Source organism: Xiphias gladius, chromosome 4 (genome assembly GCF_016859285.1).
Source record: "Xiphias gladius isolate SHS-SW01 ecotype Sanya breed wild chromosome 4, ASM1685928v1, whole genome shotgun sequence".
NCBI lineage: Eukaryota > Metazoa > Chordata > Actinopteri > Istiophoriformes > Xiphiidae > Xiphias > Xiphias gladius.
In genome coordinates, this window is record NC_053403.1 from 19124024 (window position 1) to 19150859 (window position 26836).

The 26836-nt window shown below is 38.6% G+C and overlaps 1 protein-coding gene across 11 annotated transcripts in view; it reads right to left on the reverse strand.

The window, feature by feature from the left end:
- Window positions 1-268: 268 nt before the first annotated feature.
- Window positions 269-26836, reverse strand: part of LOC120789293 (centrosomal protein of 128 kDa-like) — a 46301-nt gene continuing 19733 nt past the window's right edge. For 9 of the 11 annotated variants that reach the window (XM_040125917.1, XM_040125927.1, XM_040125920.1 and 6 more), the window contains 10 exons: window positions 26260-26424; window positions 24933-25088; window positions 18471-18530; window positions 15473-15665; window positions 10801-10850; window positions 9511-9534; window positions 4206-4283; window positions 3708-3821; window positions 1945-2053; window positions 269-1080 (listed from right to left, as the gene is read on the reverse strand). In XM_040125917.1, coding sequence (XP_039981851.1) covers window positions 1007-1080; window positions 1945-2053; window positions 3708-3821; window positions 4206-4283; window positions 9511-9534; window positions 10801-10850; window positions 15473-15665; window positions 18471-18530; window positions 24933-25088; window positions 26260-26424 — 1023 coding nt within the window. In that variant the 3' untranslated portion in view covers window positions 269-1006. Of the gene's footprint in view, window positions 1081-1944; window positions 2054-3707; window positions 3822-4205; window positions 4284-9510; window positions 9535-10800; window positions 10851-12810; window positions 12930-15472; window positions 15666-18470; window positions 18531-24932; window positions 25089-26259; window positions 26425-26836 lie in introns of those variants that run through there. The other 2 variants (XM_040125923.1, XM_040125926.1) reach the window with 2 other exon arrangements.

Below are 26836 nucleotides of genomic sequence, written 5' to 3' on the forward strand. Positions count from 1 at the left end.
AAGTCTCGAAAACATGCGGCTCAAACAAGATTATGTACAACTTTAAGAAATGTTTAAACAGCAGGTACTGTGTTTACCCCTTTGAAGTTGAGTATTAAATTAGAATTGGACATTTCTCTCTTGTGTGGCTTAAGATTGTTGTCTCCGATGAAGTGTTTTAATAAAATGCTAAAGATATACCAGTGGGAGTAGCTCGAGTCTCTCGGCTGCTTCACTCTGAAATGAAGGGGACATCAAAAGTGCTTATAAAACCAGACATTTAGCTGCATGGGGATTTATTCATAGTGTATATATTTCTTTTGCATATCATAAAAATAGACATCCATTTGTACTTTGTCTCTTTTTAAAAATATATACTGCATGAAACCAAAAAAAAAGAAAGCCATAAAGAAAATTGCTCAATACATTAAAAGAGGTGGTATAACATAGAAAAACATCAGATTTGTCACATATTCATGATCAAGACAGCCCAGTATGTGTTAGGAAAAAAAAAAAAAAAAAAAAAAAGCACCATAGTTCTGTTTGTGTAGAGTTACTGTATACTTAAAGGATTCAGCACAAGCACATTGGCATGATAATAAGAGCACATATTCAGATTGTTCATATGGGAAACAATATTTAAAACAGCTGTTGGGTAGTTAAAATGTTGGAAAAATGTAACAGTGAAACTATTTTTGGTTTAAACCTTTTTCAAATCTATTAAATACATTTTATTAAGGTTCTTATAAATAACATTGAAACAGTATATCCTTCACAGTGTACAAACATATCTCCTCCATCAAGGTATTTCTCAAACTTTGCTGTGAACTCTGTCTTACCCTTCTGCTCTCGAGCACCTTCAGTGATTACCTGGGTGAGGTAGTTGAGGAGGAGTAGTGTTGGTGAAGGGCCTCCTAGTATAGTCAAGTTGTTCTTTGTTCTAGATGAACACCAGGCAGGTAGAATCAGCTGTAAACACTATATTTTGGTTTGTAGAGATACAGATAAAGGTTCACTTGAGGGTGAGCTAATCTGTGAGGGTTTTGGCCCCGTTGTCTGCGGAGTCATCCAAGTCTGAACTGGTCAGGTGTTTGCGAGGAGCTGTAGCAGAGAGAAGGAGGGAGGGTGAAAGGAAGGCGAAAAGAAAAGAAAAACACTTTCCCAATCTGTTTATCATCCAGTCACAACACAAAATATGGAAGTAAAATATTTCTTTATATTGTTATATGAATCTGTTCCTAATAACAAGTAGTACCTAAATGATTAGCACTACCTGTTACTGCCAAAGTAGTCATGAATATGTGCGATAATTGTATTTTGTATTAACTCTGGTGTTAAACAGCCATAACTGTGTTTTGGACACCATCATTCTTGGAGGTAAAACAGACACAAAGCCACAGTGAGTACGCTCCCCTCACACTGTGCCAGATATCTGTAAGCATCTTAGGAAAAAGCTACAAGTGATTTTGGCTGTGAGTCACTGGCAGTGATACAGACAGACACACTTCCAGAAGATTGATGGAAGTTTAGTTCTGGGTGCCATGGTGACATTCATCACGTATTATTATGTACAATATTTCAGAACTTTAGCTTCACATTGAATATAAAGTTTGGGGTCCAGCAACATGAAACACATACCCAGCTAGAAATGTCCCTAAAATACCCACTTTGATTGAAAATGATCAAGAAACTGATACAGTAAGATGGAAGACATGAAAAAAAGGTTATTGTGAAAATAATAATAAATTCATAATATTAATGTATCTTGCAAAATGACCTAGCTTTCCATTTTAGACATCATTGCACAGACTTGTGATGCCATAGTACAAAACATTTAAAATTACAGGTATACACTTTCAAATGATCTATCAATGCAGAGATGAAGAAAAACACGACTACCATCAGACTATCAATAGACAAGCTGTTAGAACACAGATTTTGCAGCTTCAGTATATAAATACTAACCTAGTGTGTCAGACCTCAGCGAGCTGCTAAGGAATGTGCTGGGGCCTTTGATGGAGCAAGAAAGAGCAGCCAGTCTCAGGCTCCTGGGCATGGTGTCCAGCTTATCGTCCTGGAAGACAAGTGGACACACTGACAAGATTACAAGTCTAGAGTCATGCTAGCAGAACTGTGAGGCTGTAATGCACGTTACACACCAGCTAAAAAAGTGAAAAAAAAAGTTGAATATGTGAAAAAGGGAGAGCAAACTTAATTATTTTTAGGTCTTTACTAGCCTAATGATGGCGCTGGCGTACATGCTAGTAGTTGCCTGATGACATTCAGCTCATGATGTGATGAAGGAAAGACTCGACAAACTGAATAAACAATGAACAATTTGTTCCATGACAGATGGAACAAATGTTTGTACCAAAACCTACTAAAAATCCATCCTATAACTGGTGAGTTGGTGACAGACAATGACGTCCCTTGCATGGCTTAATCTCACAATGTAGAATTTCCTTAGTGCACCACATCCATAAGTGTTAACAGTTCTGTATGTGAGTACAATATGTTTTACAGTATTGCACTTTATAGAACACACAGACTACACAAAATCAAATTTAGTGCCGAATAAAATCAGAGTAGTGGGCTAAATCTGTTTGTCACCAAAATGCTTGTTTGGACATCCCTAGTGTTCTACAAAATAATAATGAATTCTGTTCAGGAAATAAATGATTTGTGAACTGTATGCACCCGTGTTTGATAAAAGCTTCCTTTAGAGACATTTATTTGCTTGTAAACATGCAGCCAAAAGTGTCCCAGCCTGAACAGATATCTCTAAATATTTTGCAATTCTGCTGCAAGGCCTGCCAAGTCACTGTTGTCTCTTGAATTTTGACAAATATTGTATGACAGATTTCTTTTATCCTGTGCGTATAGATCATTAACATTACAGATGTCCTATAATGTCCAGCACAAGCATTACCCAAAAAATAATCCTGTTTGAATAGATCTTTAGAAACTGGTGTTTCAAGCAGAGAACCACTATTATATATGGCTTATGGGCCTGCTGTTAATAGCATTGCTGACTCTGATCAGGATGGAAGTCTCGTAAAGACTCCTTTTCCTTAAACAAACCCCAGGTGGGCAGCTGCTATTAAACTAATGCAATCACCACTTATCAGTCAACAAAGGAGTCATTTGGAAAATCAACGGGGTAATCTGTCAGATTAAAACCATTTAAAAAGTGTCTGTATGGCTATTTGGGGGAGGCTCCATACTGCTAATGGCAATCAGCTGTCAGCAATGATCTCTTGATGGCTCCCTTGACTGCTCTGTAGCACAGAAGATGACTGTAGCAATTAAAGGTGAATGGTAAAAATCATCTTTTGTTTGAGTCTATATTTTTGCCATTGCTCAAGCTTGTCCCACTCTGTCTATCCATGATGCATTATCAGCATGTGAAATTATTCATTTATTCATAAAAGTTGCAAATTAGATGCAGTGCACACGTTGGCACCAGTGTGGGCAAGCTAGACTCATAAAGGACTCTCAAAGTCAGGCTATCCTTGTCCAAATGGCTGCTGTTTGAACAAAGCACTGCAATTAGTGACTGAAATAGAAAAAGTGTGGGTTGTTGTTTGGGAGTGCAGGTTCTTGTAAGGCATTATAATGCTCATTTTTCTAAGTAGTCTTGCAACTGTCTGTGTGTGTGTGTGTGTGTGTGTGTGTGTGTGTGTGTGTGTGTGTGTGTGTGTGTGTGTGTGTGTGTGTGTGTGTCATACTCTGTACTCTTGGATTTTGCGTTTGGACTCATCCAGCTGGTGCTGTAGGTCCCAGACGACCTCTTTGTATTTGGTGTAACGCTGCTCTACCATCTCCCTCTGCCTCTGTGATTCCTGAAGGCACAAAATGGAGACTGTGTCATCATACCCAACCAGACACAAGACACAACAGTCCTTAAACAAGCAAAAGGACTAAGCCTGCGCATCTAAAAGCCTTGCATTATAGTGGAAGAGTTCCACTGAAATTAATGCACAATGATTAATTGGATAAATGTGATAATGTATGACTGTAACACTGGCCTATACCATTAAAAGACGATACTTCTGTGGTTTTCTGCATTGTGTTTATTAGATGTGTCCTAATGTTTTCCTGTTTTCATGTTTTACTGTACCTGAGGTTGGTAATTTGAGAGGGGAAAAAATGATGGAAAGAAAATGTTTATTCAAAAACATATAAAACAAACATAAAAAATCCAGCTGGGCTTCCAGTGAACCCACCTCCAAATCCTTGAAGTTCTCCATCAGACACTGTTTTTCAGGAATTGACTCCAAGTGGTCCAGGGCTACTCTTGTGTTCTAGAAACAACACACATACAAAATCGGTTAGGTATTGGTTTGTCTGATATTCATATTTAGTCATTTCACTCCAGCCATTTAAATCTGCAAGAGCAACTACAAACATGACTAACTGTAATGAGATTTATCTGAGAAATCAATACAAAATGTGTGATTGTGCTAAAATCATAAAAAATATCAAAATAATATATCTGGAAGTTATTCTTTAAGTGAAAAGAATAAAAAAATCCAAGAAGCATGGGCAGGAAACTGTAGCTCACAGGCCACAGATACTGTTTCAGTGTTATGATTTTCATTAAAAATGTCCTCTATCACTTTAAAAACAAAGAAATAAATTACACAACATCCTAAATTAACATGTAGGTGACAAGCAGAAGGCCATAAACTTACAACACAAGAACAGTAGATGGAGAATTATACATAGGTAAATATATGGGCATCATCCCAATTCCCTTAATTGTCTCCCTCTTTGCATCACATCTTTTCCTCCTTCCTAAACCTTTCTCACTTAAAACCAATGAAAAGATGAAAGAAGAGAGATGAAAGAAAGATCAGAGAAGCAAGGAAGGAATAATCAATGAAACAACACATTTAGTGAAATGAGATGTCATTCCTAGTCAAAGGCCACCTGAGATAATGATGACGGCTGCACAGCTGGATCAGCTTTCTGTGGGCTTTAACAGCTCTATAGAGTCAACTGATGCCTTTGTATTTGCTCAGATAATGGTATGTATTGCCCAAATAACAAGGCTACACAGCTGATACTGTTATCACTGTTATGTATTATTTATGTCCTCCCACATGAAACAAAAGAATGTGAAATATTAGACTGCAGATAAAATATGTTATGTTCCTTGCAATAAACTGGATGAAAACTGTTCACACTTATCCACCACAAACCTACAGACAGGTGAAAAGTTGAAGGAGAAACCAACATAAAACGTCTTAGTAAGGTGTTGGGCTACCACGTGCCGCCCGAACAGCGTCAATGCGTCCTGGTATTGATTCTACAAGTCTCTCGAACCCTAATTGAGGGATGGAACCCCATTCTTCCATAAGATATTCCCTCATTCGTTTTCATGAAAGTGGTGGAGAGTGCTGTCTAATATTTCAATCGAAAACCTCCCATTGGTGTTCAAAACCATAAGAGAAAGATACCACTCCCATCAGGATAGAAATGTTTCATTATAGGATAAAGGTGATCACTCAGATCAACTTTGTATTGATTTGCAGTGACCCTTCCCTCTAATGGGACAGGTGGACCCAAACCATGCCACCAAAAGCCCCTACAGCATAACAGAGCCACCATTTCCCCTCAATGATTGCCTGTACCGTTCTCCTGGTGTACACAACACTTGTACTTATCCACTTGTGGAGAATATTGTGAAGGTTGACTCATCTTGTCGAAAGACTGTTCTTGCTGTCAGTCTGATCACAACCTGCATTGACATTCTCAGTTACCTGAGGAATAGGTGCTCTTCTGTTTTCCCTAACATATCACACTGATACAAGGGCATCACAGTCATCAAATTTGAATTGTTGACCACAATTTCTGACCCTATTTACCAAATATTGAGATCCCTTCAGTAAAATTGTTTAAATGGATTCCCTCATCAATCTACACTCAATATCCCATAATGACAAAGAGAAAACAGAATTTAGAAAAGATTGCAAATTTTTTTAAAAGGAAAAATCAAATATGACATTGATGTAAGTATGCGGACCCTTTGCCATGACACTTGAAATTTAGCTCAGGTGCCTCCCATTTCTCTTGATCATCTTTGAGCTGTTTTTACACCTTGATTAAAGACCACCTATTGTAAATTCAATTGATTGAACATGATTTGGAAAGGCACACACCTTTCTATATAAGATCTCACAACTGACAAAGCATATCAGAGCAAAAACCAAGCCATGAGGTCAAAGGAACTGCCAGCAGAGCTCAGAGACAGGATTGTGTTAAGGCACAGATCTAGGGAAGGCTACAAAAAAAATTTCTGCCGCACTGAAGGTTCCTAAAGGCACAGTGGCCTCAATAATTCTTAAAAGGATGAAGTTGGAACAACCAGGAGTGTTCCTAGAGCAGGAACCCAATAGTCACTCTGGCTGAGCTCCAGAGATCCTTGGTAGAGATCGGAAAAACTTCCAGAAGGACAGCCATCATTGCAGCACTCCACCGATCTGGGCCTCATGGCAGAGTGGCCAGGCGGAAGCCTCTCCTCATTGAAAGAGACATGGAATTTAACTTGGAGTTTACAAAAAAGCACCTGAAAGACTCTCAGACTGTGAGAAAAAAGATTTTCTGGTATTATAAAACCAAGATTGAATTGTTTTGCCGGTGCCTGGAGAAAAACCAGGCACCGCTCATCACTTGCCCAATACCATCCCAAAGGGGAAGCATGGCGGTGGCAGCATCATGCTGTGGGGGTGTTTTTCAATGGCAGGGACAGGGAAACTGGTCTGGGCTGAGGGAAAGCTGAACAGAGCAAAGTACAGAGATATCTTGATGAAAACCTGGTCCAGAGTGTTCAGGAACTCAGACTGGGCCAAGGTTCATCTTCCAACAGGACATTTACCCTAAGTGTACAGCCAACACAACGCAGGAGTGGCTTAGGGACAACTCTGTGAATGCCCTTGAGTGGCCCAGCCAGCGCCCTGACTTGAACCCAATCTAACATCTCTGGAGAGACTTGAAAATGCATCCACTGATGGTCCCCATCCAACCTGACAGAGCTTGAAAGGGGATGCAGAGAAAAATGGCAGAAAATTCCTAAATCCAGGTGTGCAAAGCTTGTCTCATCATACCCAAGAAGAATCGAAGCTGTAATTGCTGCCAAAGGTGCTTCAACTAAGGACTGAGTAAAAAATCTGAATACTTATGTCAATGTAATATTTCAGTTTTTCCTTTTTAATACATTTTCAAAGATTTCTAAAATTCTGTTTTCGCTTTGTCATTATGGGGTATTGAGTGTAGACTGATGAGGGAAAAAATGAATTTAATCAGTTTTTGCATAAGGCTCCAACATAACAAAATGTAAAAAAAAAAAAAGTGAAGGAATCTGAGTACTTACTGAATGCACTGTAAATGCAGATGTCAATTTAGTCACTCTTACTACTGAAACACTAGCCAGTTGAGCAACTTTGTGACTTAAGCTCCTGTCATCCGTGCCCCCAAAAATCAACCCTCTTACAAAGTCACTTAGACCTTTTCCTCTTGCAATCTTGATGCAGAATCAACTGGGCCTGCTCAGCATTTTTATACATGCCACAGAGCATGATTGGATGTTAATTGCTTAATTGTACCATACAGTGCACCTGTGTGGAAGCATCTGCATTTGTTTAGTTTCTCTGCTCATTCAGATTTTTCCTTTAATTTGTCACCTCTCTGTATATTTAGAATTCATATTAAACCTATATTTTTTATATTTTTTTACTATATTAAAGTTAAAAAATTCTGTTTCAATATATTTGAAGGTAAAAATAGAAGTAATGTTTTTCTGTTTGAGACCATGTGGGCGCGATTAGCATTCCCACCGCTGGTTTAACACTATTCAGGTGATCAACATAACATAGCAATGTGCTAACAAAGGTAGTATAGAAGACGACTGCAAGCTAGCAAACATGGATGTAAACAATGCAGGATTCAAAATATTTAAAAAAAAAAAAAAAAAAAAAAAACCCTTTGTAAATGTTTCATAAGAAAAGAAGTGCATTTGACATGTATGTTAGACCTCAAGCATACACACAATCCAAATTGGTGAGAGTTTGTTTATAGGTAAATAAATCTATCATATAAACAAACCTAATATAAGTTTGTGTATAAGAAAACTTCACAGGGCACCTTTAAAACAACACGTACATGTCACGCTATCGCCTCTGCCTAGCCCTGAAGCTTCATCAGAAGTAGCATATTTAGCGATTTACTGATGAACTGTAGATCAATTGGAATATACAGAGGATACAGATTAATGGTGAAAAAATGGATTAAGCTGCAGGGGTGCTGAGGAGGTTTTCTATGAATGTCGACACATTTGTCTTTTGGTCGTGACTCTGGGTCACCATTGGATTTCATTGTAATGGTTTAAATCAAAGCTAATTACAGCTGCAATCCTCATCATGCGCAAGATACAAACTTTACAGCCACTATCAAGCCATCAGGGAATGAATATTTGATACACAGAAGATATATTTTTTGATTCCCACCCCCCGCCCCCATTTTTACCTTTCTTGGACAGTGACAGTGTGAAAGACAGAAAACTTGGGGTATTGCTGGGAATCCACTCTATAAATTTCTGATTCAAACATTTTCTATGGATTCTATAACATCCACAGCTGCTGTGGTATGAAAGTGGTGCTCAAGCCTACATAGTAACAGACATGATGTCATACCGCCTGGTCAAATCAAAAGCTGATTGAGAACTTTAATACACCACACTAAGCACAATCTTTGATTAAATAACTACTCTAACCGTACTCCATTCTATTCATCCCTCCACTGTATATTTCAATAGCTTTCCCATTCCTATTCATGTGGAGCCTTTAAGCATCAAAAGAAATGGTTGTTGCAAGGTATCATGCTGATTGCTTCTGAAGTGAATGGCACAATGACATACAAGCAAGACTTGCTGGATGATCCCTACCACCTGGGTTGAGTGGAGAATGGGTCGATGCATCCTGTTGTAAGCAGAAATGATTTGACTTGATGGTGGTCTGATGTATTTCCTCTTCTTTCTCAAAATGGCTAATTAAAGGTTGAAGTGGTCAAGCATGCCGTATAATTGTGATGGATGGACAGAATGTGTTAGACAGCTTGAGAGTAAAAAGCACTTGGGTCAATACAACCTTTCAGCAGTTATAAGTAATTTCAGGCTGACATCAGATGGCTGATTAAGGATGTTAGAGGTGGATGCAATGTGAATGGTGAGATCAACACTGTATTTTCAGTACAGCTCCTTTTTTAACTCTGTCAGCAAGACTTATGATGATTAGCAGAGTTCTGAGTCTTGACTAAAGCAATAATTTCCAACCCTGTGTTTGCTGCTAAACAAACATAGCCTTAGGTGAAACTTGCCTACATGGCTGCATCGAATCATGCTGAAATTCAACGTGACTTTGAATTTAACAATTTCAGGGCCCTTTTAACTCCCAGTTTTCGAAACCAGAATATACAACATACAATTTTTTTTTAACTATATTCATTACTTTGAATAAAGCACTCAAGTCTTACCGTCTCTAAATCCAAAACACGGTCCTGTAAATACACACAAACACAGGAATATTACTGTATATGCATATAAAAATAAAGTAAGAACCAATGCTAATGTAAGGTTTAAACTAAAATAATGAGCCAGAAAATGTTGCAAGACGTGTGTGCAAGACAGTGAGTCCACGTAACTGCTCAAAATGGTAGATTAGCAGAGAGAAACCCAGTATGTGTGTGTGTGGAAGCCAAGTGACAGAGGAGAGGAATAGAGTGTTCCAACAAATGGGTAAACAGGGAAGGAAATGCAGGGGCTAGGGAGAGTCTGTAACACACAACAGGCTTCTTATCACTCACACTGACACAAATGCACACACAAAGACATCCACTCTCGCTGCTCATCCAGCTCCTGACTGATGTTCCCTGTCTAACGATGCATAAGTGATGCTATGCCTCTTATCTTCCACTCAAACACACACCTGCTCTTCCCCCCAACTGGCTGCATCTCCCCTTCTGCCTGTAAAGTGTTGATGGTTTGTAACAAGGGTACTTTTTTCCTCAGCCCACCTCCAACGTGTTTTTTTTATTACTTGTCTACATCCCTCACTCTATCTGTCTTCCCTCTCTACATCTCTCTCTCTCCTCATCCTTCATAATTAAAAGCTCGGCTGGGTCTGAGAGGGCTGATTAATTGCACATGAACTCTGGCAGGTGCCATCATGCAGCCAAAGATGGGACCCCGCTATTCAACACACATACATGCACGCTCACACAGGCACTGACACACGTTCGGAAACAACAATTGCTTTGCAGACATTTTAGTGTGTGTCGGCATGTGTGTGTGTTTCACTGTTTAATGTTGAATACAGGGCTAGGGAGGTGCTGGAGGCCAATCCACTCTAGACTAGGTGAGTTGGTGGCCTGCCAAGTGTAGATGCTGTAGTACTGAAAGACAGAGACAAGGCCTCTGGTGACTTTTAAACTCCGAGGTCTTGTGTCTGCAGTAATTAGCTACTTGTTCAAGCAAGGCTGCAAGGAGTCTTTCAGGCCCACAGCTGTGTACTAATGTTTGTAGCACTGCATGACAGGACTCAGACGACTGAAGCTCAGCAGTCACTCAAAACCAACCCCACAGATATGCAAAAAGGAAAAGAATTTGAAGCCAAAATGGTGTCAAAACAAAAAAAGTACCAGCTGTGTCTTTGGCAACATACAGTTGAAATTAGGCCAGCCACATAATAAAAATTTACTATCTAGAGTGTGGTGTAACAGATGCACACAAACAGATATGGATTAGTAAAGTCATATGATACTTACTTGAAGACTCCTCATTTCTTCCTCCTTCCTGCGACTCCTCTCCAAGAGCTCTGAAATGAGAAAACTGTGTAAGAAAAGAGGTTGCTGTTTATGAACTGAGTCAGGATAGCACTACAGACTTCTCAGCCCAATCTAAAAGTAATGATATGTGTGTAAAACAATGCATACAGTATGTTAAGTGATCAGTACTGGCTATATTAAGCAAGATACATTTTGATCATTAGTTTATTTTGTGACAACGTGCTCCATCTACGGCAGGTGTCATGTATACTTTTAATATTTAAATGTATAGTATGTTTAATATGTAACAACTGTAGAAGCTATACAATTAGGTGACCAATCAGTCACGCTTATATTATATAGTATATATTACAGTCCAAGCCATTATCAAAAATAATCTGCGGATTAATTGATGATAAAAACACACATGAGACCAGGATATCCCACAATGACCAGTTTCTAGTCAATTAGTTATGGGAAAGTAGGACTCAGACACTTCCCAGCACATCAGAAAAGATTATACTTTTATTATCAATTAATTGTGTTTGGGTTTTATGATAAATGCTACTTATCGCAATATGTTCAACTAATTTATTTTACCCAGACAGATGGAATAAAGACAAACTCTGCTTGTGTCTAATGTTGATTGCAACAGGATTTAGGTTTAGAGGAATAACTCTAATTTCATTTAGCCATAGAGTTTTATTAAGCAAATGCAACAATATTAAGCAGAGTAAACTTTGTCCAACTGTTTCAATGAAATGGTAGCAACAAAATTGGAATAATAAAAAGATAGAAAATGTTCAAAATCATTTCATTTTAATTTCTCTTTTTGAAATACAATCATAAAGTATTATTCTTCTAGTAAATAATAACTAAATAATTGTGCCAACTTGGGTGTTGAATTTGGATTAGTCAGTTGCTGGCTGGACTGCATCAACAGGGCCAGCCCTATAAACACAAATGTCTGTCACTGACTGACTGACTGACTGACTGACTGACTGACTGACTGAGTGACTGAGTGATGAAGTTACACCATTGGTCAGCCGAATATCACGTGACTTAGTGTTGAATTTATACCACTGGTCAGCTGGCCGAGTGTTGGAGTTTCACCATTGGCCGCTTTATTTCAAAATGAATTGGTGCAAACAGTTTCTAATATGTAATCAAGGGGGTGTTTATAGACAGTGTTGCCAACTTAGCACCTTTGTTGCTACATTAACAGACTTTTCAGACTCCTTTAATCGACATTTCTTCACAAAAGCACTAAGCAACAAATCTAGCATCTCTCTGGACCTAGCTACTTTCCATAGAAGAAAGTTGCCAGTATTGCCCTGTGCTTCTAACTTTCTCTCTGAGTTATCATTTTACAAGTAAATATAGCCGAAATCACAGTACAGCCCTTGTCTTTAACTTTTGTGTATGGTAGTTTTGTCAGACTACATTATAAAGTCAGGATTTTAGCAGTGCAGAGCAGCAGCTTGGAAATGGCTTGGAAGTGGCTTCTGGCTAACCTGTAGTCTTAAGACTTCCAGTCGCTATTTCATACTTGTTCCGTTGTCCGACAACAGAAACAGAAAAACATATAAATAACAGCCTTATTGGGAATTCCACTGTATTAATTATATATATATATATATATATATATATATATATATATATATATATATATATATATATATATATATATATATATATATATATAATAATAAACTGTTGCACCATCTACAGTATAATGGCTTCAAACATGACTCAGCCAGAATTGAACATCACACATACCTCCATCATAATGTGAGAATCTCTCAACTGACACATGCCTGTACAAAGTAATATTATGATCTCACCTCTCTGAAAGCACAAGACCTAACAGCCTACAAATAACTCTGCAAACATATTACTAGAATTGCTCTTTCGTTTGCCTCACCCTCTGTCTCGTAACATGTTCCCAAGTTCAATATCCAATTACCTGGGGATAACTGAGGCACTGTTCATACCTTGCATTAATGTGTGTCTTTGGTGATCCGATCAAAAGTGGACAGCTCTAAGTCTGTCAGTTCACCCATGGCATTAGAATGCATCTCCACATGTGTCTCGAGTGACCACTTGTGATCAGATCTCACCTCCCCGCTCTATATGGAAATAAATACGTACATCAATTACGTTTGAAAAAAAAAAAAAAAAACCCCAAATGTGCTGTTGTTTTTAACAGTAGCAATGCACTTCCCATGCCTGGTCTGCCGAAATTAAAAGAAGAAGAAGAAGAAATCAAAACAATACAGACAGGGTCTATTCCTTGGTGTGTTCCAGACAAACCAAATCACCCAAGATGTTTGACACACTTGTAATATATCTTTATGGGCTTTTCAAAATTTTAAGATGTCGTGGACAAAGCCAGCTTATGTGATTTGTACGACTATTTGTTTGCGAATGAGTACAAACATGCGCGTACACAGACATCAGTTGAGTAGACAGTCCTTCAATGTGGCCCAGGACACATTTGCGAACACACTGCTAAAAGAATGTGGCCATATGCAGCACTCCGAATGTGGTCTTAGCCATCGGATCTCAATGCGTCCTCAATGCATCTTGGGTGCATTCACACCTATACTTAGAGCTGTCCAACCAAGACGCATTTTAATGCCAGGTATGAACAGGGCCTGAATCTCCCCCTCGACAAGCATGCGTGCATGTTAACAAATTAATCTTACTAAGCTGGCCAACCCACTTGACAGAACTACTTGAAAAAGCCAAACACCATTTCTGGCTATGGAATAAACCTCCAGTGTCTTAAACCTCTGCTTTTTGCTCGCCTGTTAAAATATACCTTAAAGTCAGGAGAGATAGTAGTAGTGGTAGTCCTATGTTGCTGCCAAATTTCTGTTCACTGACTTTCACCCAGTCGCATCTCACCTACTGTAAAACCTGTTGTAGGCCTTATAATACTAGAATTACAGTTATCTACACATCCAGTGTAGACTTGTTTGAAAGGTAAAGGCCAATAAGTCAAATGTCTGAAGATAAACACACAGACTGCAAACTTAATCTGACACTAATAATTTGCTGTGAGATAATTATACTGGGGTTCTGCAGTCTGCAGGCATTAATAGCTAATCTACTGAGATAAGCAGACAAGCAGGTATAAGAAAAACACACACCATGAGAATAAAATTCCCAGTTTAATAATATTAATAATGGCAGAACTGAGAAAAAAGCAATCAGTTGTGATGGGGACGGGTAAACTTATTTGCCAAACTGCGTTGTTGAGTGTATTTTTGCAAATGCGCAATGTCATTACTGCTCATCATACTGCATGTATTCATGCGTGGTAGGGATTTTTAAGTTTTGTGTTGCTCTGCAATAATACAACAACAGAATCACTGAGCAGCCACGTTACTGAGAAGCCATATTCAAAACACAGGTGATAAAATCTTAATTCCCACACCTTCAATTCAAATAACCATATCTTGTAGCTGTTGACACACAAATTACTCTTAGGTCTAATTACTAAGGAGAACATATTAGTGCCTCTGCGTAAAGGTCCTCTATCTCCCATCTCCCTTCAACTGTGACTCCATCTATGGTCAGAGTGTGTTTTTAACTCTTTTTTTTTTTTTTCTCTATTAATGGAACACAAATTAGGCCCATTTCCCTGTACTGTTCAGACGACGCAGTAAAAACAAGTTGTTCTTCCTCTGGCTCACAGCTCATTAGAAGAAATCCAGTCAGAAATGGGACTCTGGACAAGAAAAACCAGCCAATTTTCCACATAAGTCTCAAGGTTCAAGCACATTAAGATGCTTTCTCAAACATTTGTAATAATAAAGACTGACCCATTTGAAAAGTCTAAAAAACAATGCATCAGTGTTTTTTTGTTTGGCTGTCACAGAAAAAACAAACAAACAAACATTCGATTGTGAAAAAAATGGTACTACCGCAGCCGTCTGCCTCGCAAATTCTCTCGTGGGCCTGGACCGCTGCACTGAATGCACAACATGACGGACAGACAACAACATTTTCATTGATTGAAAATGAAATGTAGGTCAAGCTGAAACAAGCGAATAATTCAACAACCCCCGTGTGGTAATGATGGCAGAGAGGGAGCCACAAAGAGAGTGATCTGCAATCTAAAAAGGCCTGTTTGGAAAACCTTTGGTCAGTAGACAGCAAAATTGTGGAACCTTGAGATAAAGTTGTACGCAAGCTATGTAAGCTACAGTTAGCCTACCAAACCTCTCAACCTGAGGGCACATCTCAAAAATAAAGTAGTTATGTCTCTATGTATTGTTTTGCCCTCCTATGGACATAATGTGCAAAGTGGATGGTTAAAACCTGTGTTTTTTTTACAGGGAATAATCGAATGTAATTTGTCCAATGCTTTCTTGGTTAGGTATTAGCTGCCTAATTAAAAACACAGAGCCTGATTAGTCTCACATGATAGTGTTCTGTGACAAATTTTATACAGCGTTGGTTAAATTACTCACTGGCATACTTCGATGATGGTAGTATCGTGGTTTGGGCGAGAGAGAAAACAACAAAACAATAAACAAGAAAAAAAAAAAAAAAAGAAAAAAAACACCACACACCCAAATCATACACTGCATTCTCACTTCCTTTCTAAGTGCGAATGAATTGATCATGAAGGTATTTTTCTAATTAATTACTGTTTGTGTACCTTTCTTTTCAGTGCTGAGGGAGTGCAGCAGCTTCTCCTGTTGGTCCAGGCGCTGCAGGAGATTGGCCTGTTCTGAGTCCCGGCTCTGCCTGAGGGCCTTCAATTGATCCCTGGTTTGCTGATGCTGCTTCCGCAGGTGCTGTTGTCTTGTGTCGCGCTCTCGCACCTCCTCACACAGCCAGCGTAACTTTGTCTGGTTGTTTCAATAAAAACATGGTAAGCAGAGAATGTAATTGATAGATTAGTAGAAGTGGAGTAGGATGGGTGTGGATGGGTTCTTACATACAAAGTTTTCACTGAAGACATTACGAGATTTAAGGCATTGGGAAGGGGAAGTCAATGATTTAAGTCTTAAAGACTAAGGCCACAGTTCCCACCTTGAGAGCCTGCATTGTAGACCCATCTGATAATAAAAATAATTTTCCTTATATATCTTGCTCCCACTGGTTTTCTCATGTAGAAGTCTGCACACTTATCAATGCAAAAGACGTCACGTAGGAACTTAATTAATTCCCCAAAACTGTCAGATATAGGAATATCAGAAGGGAATTCTGTTTTCCCGAATCACATTTTAATTCTACAAGTTCATGATTCCCTTGAAATCTCAGCTTAAATTCCACACAAAATGAAGTATATCAGTATTGTGTCATTTTGACTTTGACATTGGCGTTAAATTTAAGTTCACAAAAGAGCCCAGACAAAATTGCTATGATAAAAGCTAAGAGAAAATACAGTGGCCAAGGCAAAGTAATATGAAGCCTATTGTCAATGCAACAGGGGATGTAAATAAATTTACAAGGTTTCATACAACAGGTTGTTACAGCCATAAAAAAAGGTTGATTAAATGGGTAGTCTAATTGTGGTCTATCAGCCTGTAAATCATACCTAGATTTTATTAACATAAAAAGTCCTAACAAGGGAGATACTAATCTCTCGTTTTTCATTGTTTTATTTTGTAAATGCACAGTACCCTAAAAGCATTTCTGACAGGATATATACATTATGGTGATAAACACTATGAATTCTGCAAACATGATTTAGCAAATGGGGACTAATTGCTCTTGGAAAGAAGCCAGATGGTAACTTTTATTGCAAAAGACAGAAAGATGACAACAACAAGGCAACACATTGAATAAAAATTGCATCTCATAATTTTATCAATTAAACTGCCTCTCGGTTGTACGCCTCCGTCAACTTTCAAGTAGCATTTTAAAGCTATGTCTGTCCAGACTCCTATAATATATGTAGTGAAGACTCTGAGGGAATTTTATATTATATACGGTATTAAGTTTATTATGACACAATTGTCACATAATTATGAATTCTTGAGTTATGGCCATAAATTGGTTTTGTGTGGTCACAGTGGCCATTGACCATCAAATTCTAAATCGGTTCATCCTTGAGTCCAAGTGAACTGTTGTGCTAGATGTAATTAAATTCCCTCCGGGCATTCCTGATATTTCGCCTTCACAAGAATGTAACGGACGTGAGGTCACAGTGACTTAGTCCTTTGACCTCTGAAGACCATAATCTAATCAGTCCATCCTAGGGCTAAAGTCATATCTCAGTATTTTTAGGATGAATGGCGATATATGGTATATGTATTGAGACTTTCTACTTAGTGTGCTAAATGTTCAGTTGTAAGTCAAAGCCACACGTGAGATTTCACAAGCACTTTTATTAAAAACAGACTGTAATCAAAATAAAATACAAAGACAGGGTTTCCTTCCCTGTTTGAAAATACACAGCTGCAAAACATGTCAATGAAAAAAAAATGTAAAACAAATAGCCTATACTAATTAAAGATAGGCCTATCCAGTATTTCCCACAGGTAGAGATATAACTTGTGTTGGTTTGTGGCACGGTGTGTGACGTTTGTGAATGTAGACTCATGCAGCTTACAGAGGGAGAGTGTAACCCAGGTTATAGTCTGTAGCTGCAATTTACAGATGCCCCTTGAGCGCATGCAACACAGACAGGTCTGTGGCCAAAAATTGGTTAGTTTGAAAAGAGTGAAATAAGGCGATCTTATGTAAGATTTACCTATGTTGAAATCAAGTGATTTTCTCTACCTGAGCGGGCCGTCCCGGTAGAGTCTATGTATGGATGATGCCGCTATCTCTGGGAATTCTCCGTCAGTTGTTTTCAACAACGATAGTGACTAAAATACTCTATAATTATGATTATGTTTGGCAATGTGGACCGGCGCGGTGTCTCCCTCCATGTTACTGTATACTTATATAAATGGTATTGTCTCATCCTATATCTCGTTTGAAAATATATCGATATACCTTATAATGTCGATTTACTACCCAGCCCTACTTCATCCTTGAGTCCAAGTGAACGTTTGTGCATAATTTGAAGAAATTGCCTCAAAGCGTTCCTGAGATATCGCATTCACGAGAATGGGACAGACGGAAAACCCGAAAACATAATGCCCCTGGTCACAGCTGTCGCCGGCGTTGAGGCATAAAGAGCCTAAGTAAAGCAGAACATCATGTTAACCATGATGCTGGATTAGAGGGAAACTGAAAACCAGTTAAATAATATACTATGACTGAGTTTCTACAAGTAGTGAAATTTCCAACTATCCTTACCCATTTTGTCACAAATCCCTGAATGTCACAGTTTCATTGTAATCACCAATCTAATCTCATCTAATCACTCTCACCACATATAAGGGCTGAGCTGCTGAAAGTGGTTTCCTCAACAACAAATCAGTTTTTTCTGAGAGCTTATACTACAGCAAGTGTTGGTTTTAAACACGAAAAAATACAATCATATTTGGTTAGTATAAAAAATTCAAGTTTTCAAAGACCAAATCATTGATTACATATACTTTATGATGTCTTCTTTCATTAATCTTCGATATAGTGTTAACGAGCATGGTTGTCATGGTAATAGTGTTACTTAATCTTCTATTCTCTTCATTATACAACTGATTAATCAGAGAAATCACTTGTATGGAAGGCAGCACTACTGTATGTAACAATCATACCTTTGTCTCAGCTAGCCAGTGATGAGGGTCTTTCACTAATCCAGGTTTCTGTGAGATCGCCTGTTGAGAAAGAACAGAGATTAATGCAAATTTGAGCTTTCCTTTGTTAGCATGCTATAAAACCTTTTGTTCTTAAAAAAGTATACAATGCAAAAGAGTGCAAATCTAAGAGAATTTGTAGTCAGGGTTTTTAATAGACATCATAGGAGTTAAAGTATGTAAAGAGAAAAAACAGAAAGTGATTGAAAATGTAGATGGACAAACAACAAACACACACACACGCATACACACACACAAAAAGACACTCACAGATGTACAGATAAACAGTCACATAAGTAGATGACATTCAGTTGTAAGTATACTTCTGCCAAAGCTATGCAACTGTTGAGATGTGCCAGCTTCAAATGTGGAATTTTCACCAAAGATTAATAATCAATTCTATGTTTCATTATCTGCTTGTTTGAAATAAGGAGGTGAACACGTGCATGCAAGTACCTGAAATGAAAAATTTGATATCCTAGCGAAATTTTCAAGTATCTTAGGCTATGATCACAATGCAAGCCCTGGTGCTCTATTTGGATTTATTGCTCAGATCGTATTTTTTTGTTTGGCTATTTACATTATTTTTTAAAATGTGGCCAATATCAGATTCCAGTGTGAGCTGGTCCTCAACCTGAACTGACAAACAATTAAACAATTAGAAAGATGTGACATACAGCATGCTGTCATACAGAAGTTAACATGGAGGCCACTGAAGTCAGCGTTTACGATTTTCATTTATAAGTTGATGTGCAGTGGAAGCCAGCAAATTCTTGAGCATATGATAACAAGGACGAGGATGAGGAAAAAGGGAGCCAAATTTTTAATTATGGCTTTTTGTGGAGCAATACCTACCACTTCTGTACAGAGGTGTGTTTAGATGTGGAGTCGAAGCCAGGAGTGTTGGCATCGTGACATGTATGGTTTCACTGACACAGATTTCACCCAAAATTTCAAGGTTTATTCCAATATGACTGTTCTGACTGAGGTCGCATTACAAAAACCAAAAATAAGATCTGTATCTGATTTAGGACCACATATGGAAGTGGCCCAAATCAGAATCGAAAAGATCAAATTCCATGATATTTGGTAAATGGACTGCACTTATATAGCGCTTTTCTAGTCTTACTGACCACTCAAAGCGCTTTACACTATCCAGTCTCCCCCACACACACACACACACACACACACACACACACACACACACACACCGATGATACATAGGAGGACAATTTGGGGTTCAGTATCTTGACACTTTGACTTTGAAGTGCTGACATAAACAGGAAACATGGAGAAACTGAGACATATGACATGCAAGGATATGTGGTTATACATTATGCGTCTTAACCAATAGCCCTCCAAGACACCCAGAAGTGACAATTTTATCTGAAACAGGAACAAGCTCTCCTGTGCCTTTCTGTTGATATTGATGGAAGTTTGTCTGTTTCTCTGTTTAGAGATGGCTCAAACTAGACTAAGTCCTGTGTTATAACAACAAAAGGGGCTGTGTTGGTGGAGGTATGTTGCTTCAGGTATCAATGAGACCTGAAACAGGATCCAAGAAGCCCAGTGCAAGTAACAAATCTGTGAAACTGAAGGCTTAAAAGAGAGGCCAAAGATGAGGCCAAAACAATGCACAGTGGTTTGTAATAATGACACGGAGTTTTTCATCTCTAGAAAGTTATCATGGCAGCAATTATTTTATCTTTCATAGCAACAAAAGCCAGGTAAGCATTAGAAATACTTAATTCTTGTTACAAAGTTATCTACCAGAAATGTGCGCTTGCACATTTGTGCACATCGAATTTGATTAGCCACTGCAGTGATTTGCTCAACTACATAATGATGCAGTATGGCAAAAGGTTAGCCAAGTCCACCTTTTTTTCAGGAGCCCTGCTGCGTTGGCAGCGCCACTGCATCACCATACTGGCCTCATGCAAATGAATAAGGGTTGCTGCATTTTTTTATGTAGGGCTAACGTCAGTCTGAACAAAGCTTTAGGCACAACTTCAAGCTACATGCTAACATCAGCATGTGCAAAGATAATGTCAACAAACTGAATTTTAGCAGATATAATGTTTACCATGTCCGTTTAACCCTCTTAAAATCGTAACATTTGCTAAGTAGCACTAAACACAATGTAACTGATATATGGTCATAAACCAAAGTATTTGAAAAAAGTAAACTTTTGATTTGATAGTGGCCCTAGATTGGACAAAAAAAAAAAAAAAATCAACCAGTAATAACAATTCATCCTGATGGAGACACGAATGTCTATGTAATGTAGTTAGAGACATTTCACTCAAAGTGACAAATGTTAACCTCATAATGGCACTGGAAGAAAAGTTAGGGGATCACCAAAACTCATTAGGATTCATCATCTGGGTATGTCTACAACATTTTGCACCAATCAAGCTAGTAGATGTTGAGGTATTTCACAAACTAAGTGAAAATTCTGCCCTGCTGGTGGCACTACAGGAAAAGTCAGGGGATCACCAAAAGTGATGGAAAATATCTTGACAGTAGAATTCATTGTCTGGGCACAATGGGTATTTGTACCAAATTTCATAACAACCCATCAAATAGATTGAGATATTTCAGTCGGAAACAGTGGTGGAGCAACAGACTGACAGTGCGGTCCCTAGAGCCAAGCCGCTAGCATAGCAAAACATTTAAAGGTGTTAACAATCTGTCTTGAAGTAACATGCCTAATAGAAAGAAGTCACACACACCCATGGAATATGAAAAGTAAATCATTGCTTCTTTGCCCCATGATTAGGGTTTTCAAAAGGTTTTTGTGCAAATCCATTGATAGAGAAACATCACACCTCCCTGCTAACACACAAACAGACGGAGCAAAAACATAACTCCCCTCCTGCTACATAGATAGAACAGAGTCGACAAAAAAGTACAACTGTTTTTTCAAGTACACCCTTTTGGCAAGGTGTTTATGTGTGATCAACTGACATGCAAAGTACAAAGCAGGATTTTTTCAGACCCTTTCTGTCCTTTGCCTTGGCAAAGAACATCGTCACTGTACAGGTGTGAAGCAAATTTTTCAACCTGTCACTCAAATCCAGATCCAAGAAAAACAAATTCCCAATGTTGTTGGTATGGCAGCTCAAAGTTCGGCAATGGAGTACTTCTGTGCATAGGTCCCCGTTTCTGGGACTGTTCAACTGCATGGCAGTGTGACTCTGTGAGGGATAAAACATGTCTCTATGCCATTTGCTTGTGCTCTTTACTCTTTCCTCAACCATCAAAGGCAGCTTGGCGCAGTGGTAGACAAAAAGGAGGCAAAACTGTTGAAAAACTAAACAAGTGGGCTGGGAGTAAAAAAGTTTTGTCTGTGGGGTTGAAGTGACAGAAATGCCACTATTTTCTTAGCAGCACTACCGTGGAATTGTGTCCACCTCTGCTAATTCAAATGTTTGACTGCGTGGTTTTTTTTGTCTCTTTCAGAATGCAAGTAAATCTGCTACTGTGTCTCTTTGGTTACAGTTTGTTTGATTCACCAGCCGCTGTGAAAATGGTGAAGACAGCAAAGTTTAGAGACAAGCAAAAAGCAGAGATGTTACAACCAGCAGCAAGTGGAAAGGACACAGGAGGATGTTTAATAGATATTTTCACTATGGCATTTCTCTTCATCAAACAGTTTAAAGTGAAGTGAGGGGAAATTCCGAAGAGAAATAACATAAAATGACAAATGTCTAGGGCTGGATTCAAACACAGAACTCTGCTGTTACATGGTGTGCACTCACTAGAGCTAGCTGTGCACAAAAGAGAAAAAGATGTGCACAGGAAGTAGGTCACTAGTGAGAGAAGCCAGAGAGGGACAGGAAAGTAACCTAAGAGGAGGTATCCAACAAGGTCACAAAAATAAATTTTAACATTAAAGTTCTAGACTTGTATAAAATGATGTATATTATCTTGTTGATTCACTGAAAAGTAGTCTTTGCATTTTGTTACTAAGAAAGCAGTTTCACTGACTCAAAATCTTCTTTAGCAACTGATTTAGCAACATACAGTAAATTCCCAGTGTTAATCTCTTGTATGACAGCACGCTGCTCCTATTAAGTTTTTCTTTAACTTTCAACTAGCGCTATACTGTCCTACAACTTCTTGCAGTAGTGCCTCTAAAAAGAAATAAGGAAGGAGAGTGTCACAAGGTAACTGAAACCTAATACAGCCCTTAACTGTTAATGATTCGCCTCATTAGAGCAATCACTAGCGAGTTTGACTTCTTTTCAACTTGACATGATTATAGATGAGGCGAGGCGTTGGCTCGCATGTCTGGCTGGTGTACTGCTGGACCAGATTGGGAAATCTATAAAAGCAGATAAGAGCTGCCTGAGTTCATCAGCCTGGAGCAGCAGAGGAAAAGTTAAGCATGGGGGGGATTGAGTGTGTGTCTGATGTGTTTATTAGTGTATCAAGCTGTGGGTGTTTCCAGTGGTCAACATACATAAAACGTAAATGTTTGTAAGTAGGCACTGTAAAACTTTACTGTGCGTAATAGGCATTTTATTATAAATCATTTAATCAGGTGGCCCTGTTGAGATTGAGATCTCTTTTCAAGTGAGACCTGTGAACAAGAAACATTCATAACCAGACAACCACAAAACCAGCATTCAAAAACAACACAAATAAAGCCAGACAACCACAAATTGACAAAGAACTATGACTCAGAATTATTGATATTGGTACCATTTAAAGTTTTAACGGCAGTCTTACGGATCTGCATTTAAAAGAAGTCTAAAATTAAGAAGTGATCATTGGAAAGCATCAAAGGCAGACAGAAGATAACTTAGAGCCTGGATTTAAGAGGAGACCAGAGGGTATAACATTGTATCATCTCCATAGAAATGGACATTATGGTACTGAAGAATAATGTTTTTTAAAATAATCTACATATTAATGGACCAAGAATAGACCCCTGTTGCAGTGTGGTGTAAAATGGGCTTGGCATTAGAAAAGTTGAAAATTTCCATGAAATAACTATTGTAACAGTAAACATTAAATAGCCACAGGTAAGGACAGGAAGAGAAAAAGGCACACTGAGATGAGAAAGGTATTTCCATGGGGCATTTTGTTGTCATGCAAGAACATGCGAAACAGCATTTATCAGAACGTACAGACGCTCAATTATCTGAAGTCATCTGAAGCATCATTTTTAGATGAAATATACTGTAAACTAGACCTGTGCAAAGACACAGACATCTGTAAAAGGATTTACATTTACAGGAACCTTAACAACACAAGGTAGCATAACATTTCTCACACAAGGTGCCAGAGCACTTTGCCAGTTTGTACCCGCAGAAACAGACAAAACACAGTCTTACATAAACATACATAATCTTCCTTCAAAAACCTGTCTCTGCATTAAGTAATTACATCCATCTGATTTTTTCCTTTCTTAAGCAATTTCATCTTTACACTATTAGATGAACAAACAACTTTCACCCACTAAGATGAAAGTATTCTTAATGGTCAACACAAGCCTCCAGTTGATGCAGCCTTCATCACAGCACACAGTACAGTATGTATGTGTAAGATAAGTATTCCTTGATGAGGCTGCATGCATGTGTCCTCAGATGAAGGGGCATGTTCTTTAGCCGAGACTGGCTAGGTAAGGAGGAGAGCATACAAATAGATGCCCTGCATTTTAGAACTAGACAAAGTACACAACACCAGACAAAGTAGACTGTTTTCTCCTCTGTTTTTCCTGTACTATCGCTTCATCTCAAAGGACTGCCCACTTTAAAGCTTAGTTATGGAAATGACACATCAAGATTAGATACTGAAATGAAAAAATATTGATATCAGCAATTAATCAAATGACTCTGCATAACCTGAAAGCAGAACCCACTAATTTAACACCAAACTGAAGCTCTATGCAGCTTTTAGCTCACTGTTTTGGTTCTCTGGCCCACACAGATACTGAATGAAGAGTTTCACTGTTTGCATCAACCCTCCTTTATTCTGTAAAAACTGAAGGAATCCATTTTATTCAGCAGAAAATTTCAGACAAGTGCATGATACTTGCCCAGAATGAACCAACAAAAAGCTGAAGTTGACAAGAGACTGCTTTGGAAAGTTGACCATCTAGTACACTAAAGACCCAGCTAGGTTTCTCAGGAGTTGGTGGACCACTACAGCTAAATAGAAAGTCAATATTTGACCAATATCTGAGAACTACAACAGATGCTCATGTTGCTCTCTGTCTGCTGATTGTGTAAATAGGCAACTGTTTGCTTACATGTTCATTAACAAGACAATAGTATATCAGCATTGTGTCTCTGTGAGCTTGCTTTGCAGCTTTGCTACTCCATAGAGACCAAAAATTGTTAAATGCAGTTTTAAAACACACAAACAACAAACATAATAAAATAGAATAAAATATAATGTAATGAAATTAAATACCTGTAGTTTGTCTTCACCATTCCTAGCCAGGCTATGGCAGGCTGCATCTAGTTCCTCACCCAAGTAGGTAAGGATTGCCTCTTGCTCTGCTTCCATCCGCAACACCTTCTTCTCCAGCTCTGACTCCAAAGCATTTCTCCGCTCACCTGACCTGACCTGTGGAGGATAGCAGAGGTCTAAGTGGAGTATAGTGGATGCAAAATAGCGACCGCTTTCTAGCATTTTTAGTTATGTTATTTGGATTTTACAAGATAGTATAAAGACATTAATTTATAACAGATTTTCTGCAGGTGACCAGAGTAAGCACGAATAGGTTTGCTTATTACAAGATCAGTTGCAAGTAGTTATTACAGTTTAGTCAATAATGTACAGATAGACAACTCTGGGCAGCAGAGAGCCAATTCAGTTTCCTCTCACACCAACAGATCTGGTTAAGTTTCCTTCTCTGGAAGGATCTAAGAATCTCTACCAAGACACAGTCAATCGATATGTTCGAGGCACAGGAACCAACTGATCAGTGCCGCCCAGGGACTGCGGATCGTTAACCTGTCCCTGGAATAATAAACCACCTGTGTTACACTAATAAGGGCCCTTTTTTCCCTCATTCACCCGATTTCAAATCAATACATGGATCCCCCCAAAGAGCCCCATGCAACTTATCGAAGGCCTGTCAGAGATGTGAAAAGGGATTCAATACTTCATCTGCTGTTGTATAACACCTGAGGACGTATTGAGGCCCATTAAAAATAGTGCTGATTTGGCACCACTTAACCTTTCAAACCATTATTAGTTTCATATGATCACATGACCTTACCAGATATTCTAGAACTTAATGCCAGGAAGGAAGGGAAGCAATGTCATTGTAATGTTTGTATATGTTTTTGTTACTGTTTTCACCTTGTGAGTCTGTGTATGTCTGTGTGTGCGATCATGACAATATGTGGTCTTAAAGACACCTACTGTAGTGGGAACTGCCACAGAGTTGGTTTTGAGTAAACGTGTTAGTGTGTTGCGCATGTGTATGTGTGTGTCTGTCTGTCGACAGATTTTGTCATCAATACCATCTAAGATGCAGTTATGAAATTTTACAAGTGTGTAGTTGAGATCAAAGTAAAGGCCAAGTTCAAAGATGGGTGTGGTGTGATCAAGGACATCGGAAGAATGGGGGTTGGAAGTTGGGAAGGGCCCCCCCCCCATTTACTTAAATGCGAGGACTTTTGGACCCCATTGTATTTCACTGACAGGACAACGGATACTCTGTATTTATTGGATGTTTTATGTCATTACTCACTATGTTTGAAAAACATGGCAAAGGGGCAGGGCTTACTTTGTCATCCAGTTCCTGTTTGAGTAGAAGGTACTTTCTGTGGAGAAGTGCATGTGCCTCTTCTTTTGTGCTCAGCTGCAATGCCATCTTATCACACTCATCCTTCATTCTGTCCAACTTAATGCGCAGCACCCCACACAGCTCCTTGTCTGACATTGCATCTGCCTAGCAGAGAGTGGATGTGTTAGAGGCCATGATACACAGGCAATTACTTGAGATAATAAGGACTGGTGGTTTATCTGCTCCAAAATATATTGGGAATATAAGTAAATCATGCAAATAAGTTTTCAAAGTTGGCATTTCATTCACATAAGTGTTGCTTTGTGGATCATGCATACAGTATGCCAAATTTGCCAGTGGACCCCAATTTGTAAAAGATCTTAGGACACTTCTGTTTGGCACAGGGTGAATTCACAATAAGGTCTAACATGACATTCTGTGCTGCACAAACAGACATCATCATGTAATGGGTCAAGAGAATGGTTAAATGGGTAAAAAATTGCCAAGTCTTTGAAATCCTTGTTTAAGTCCTTATTGCATGTTTCAGGTTTGCAAAGGCAAAGCCAGCTCAGGCATT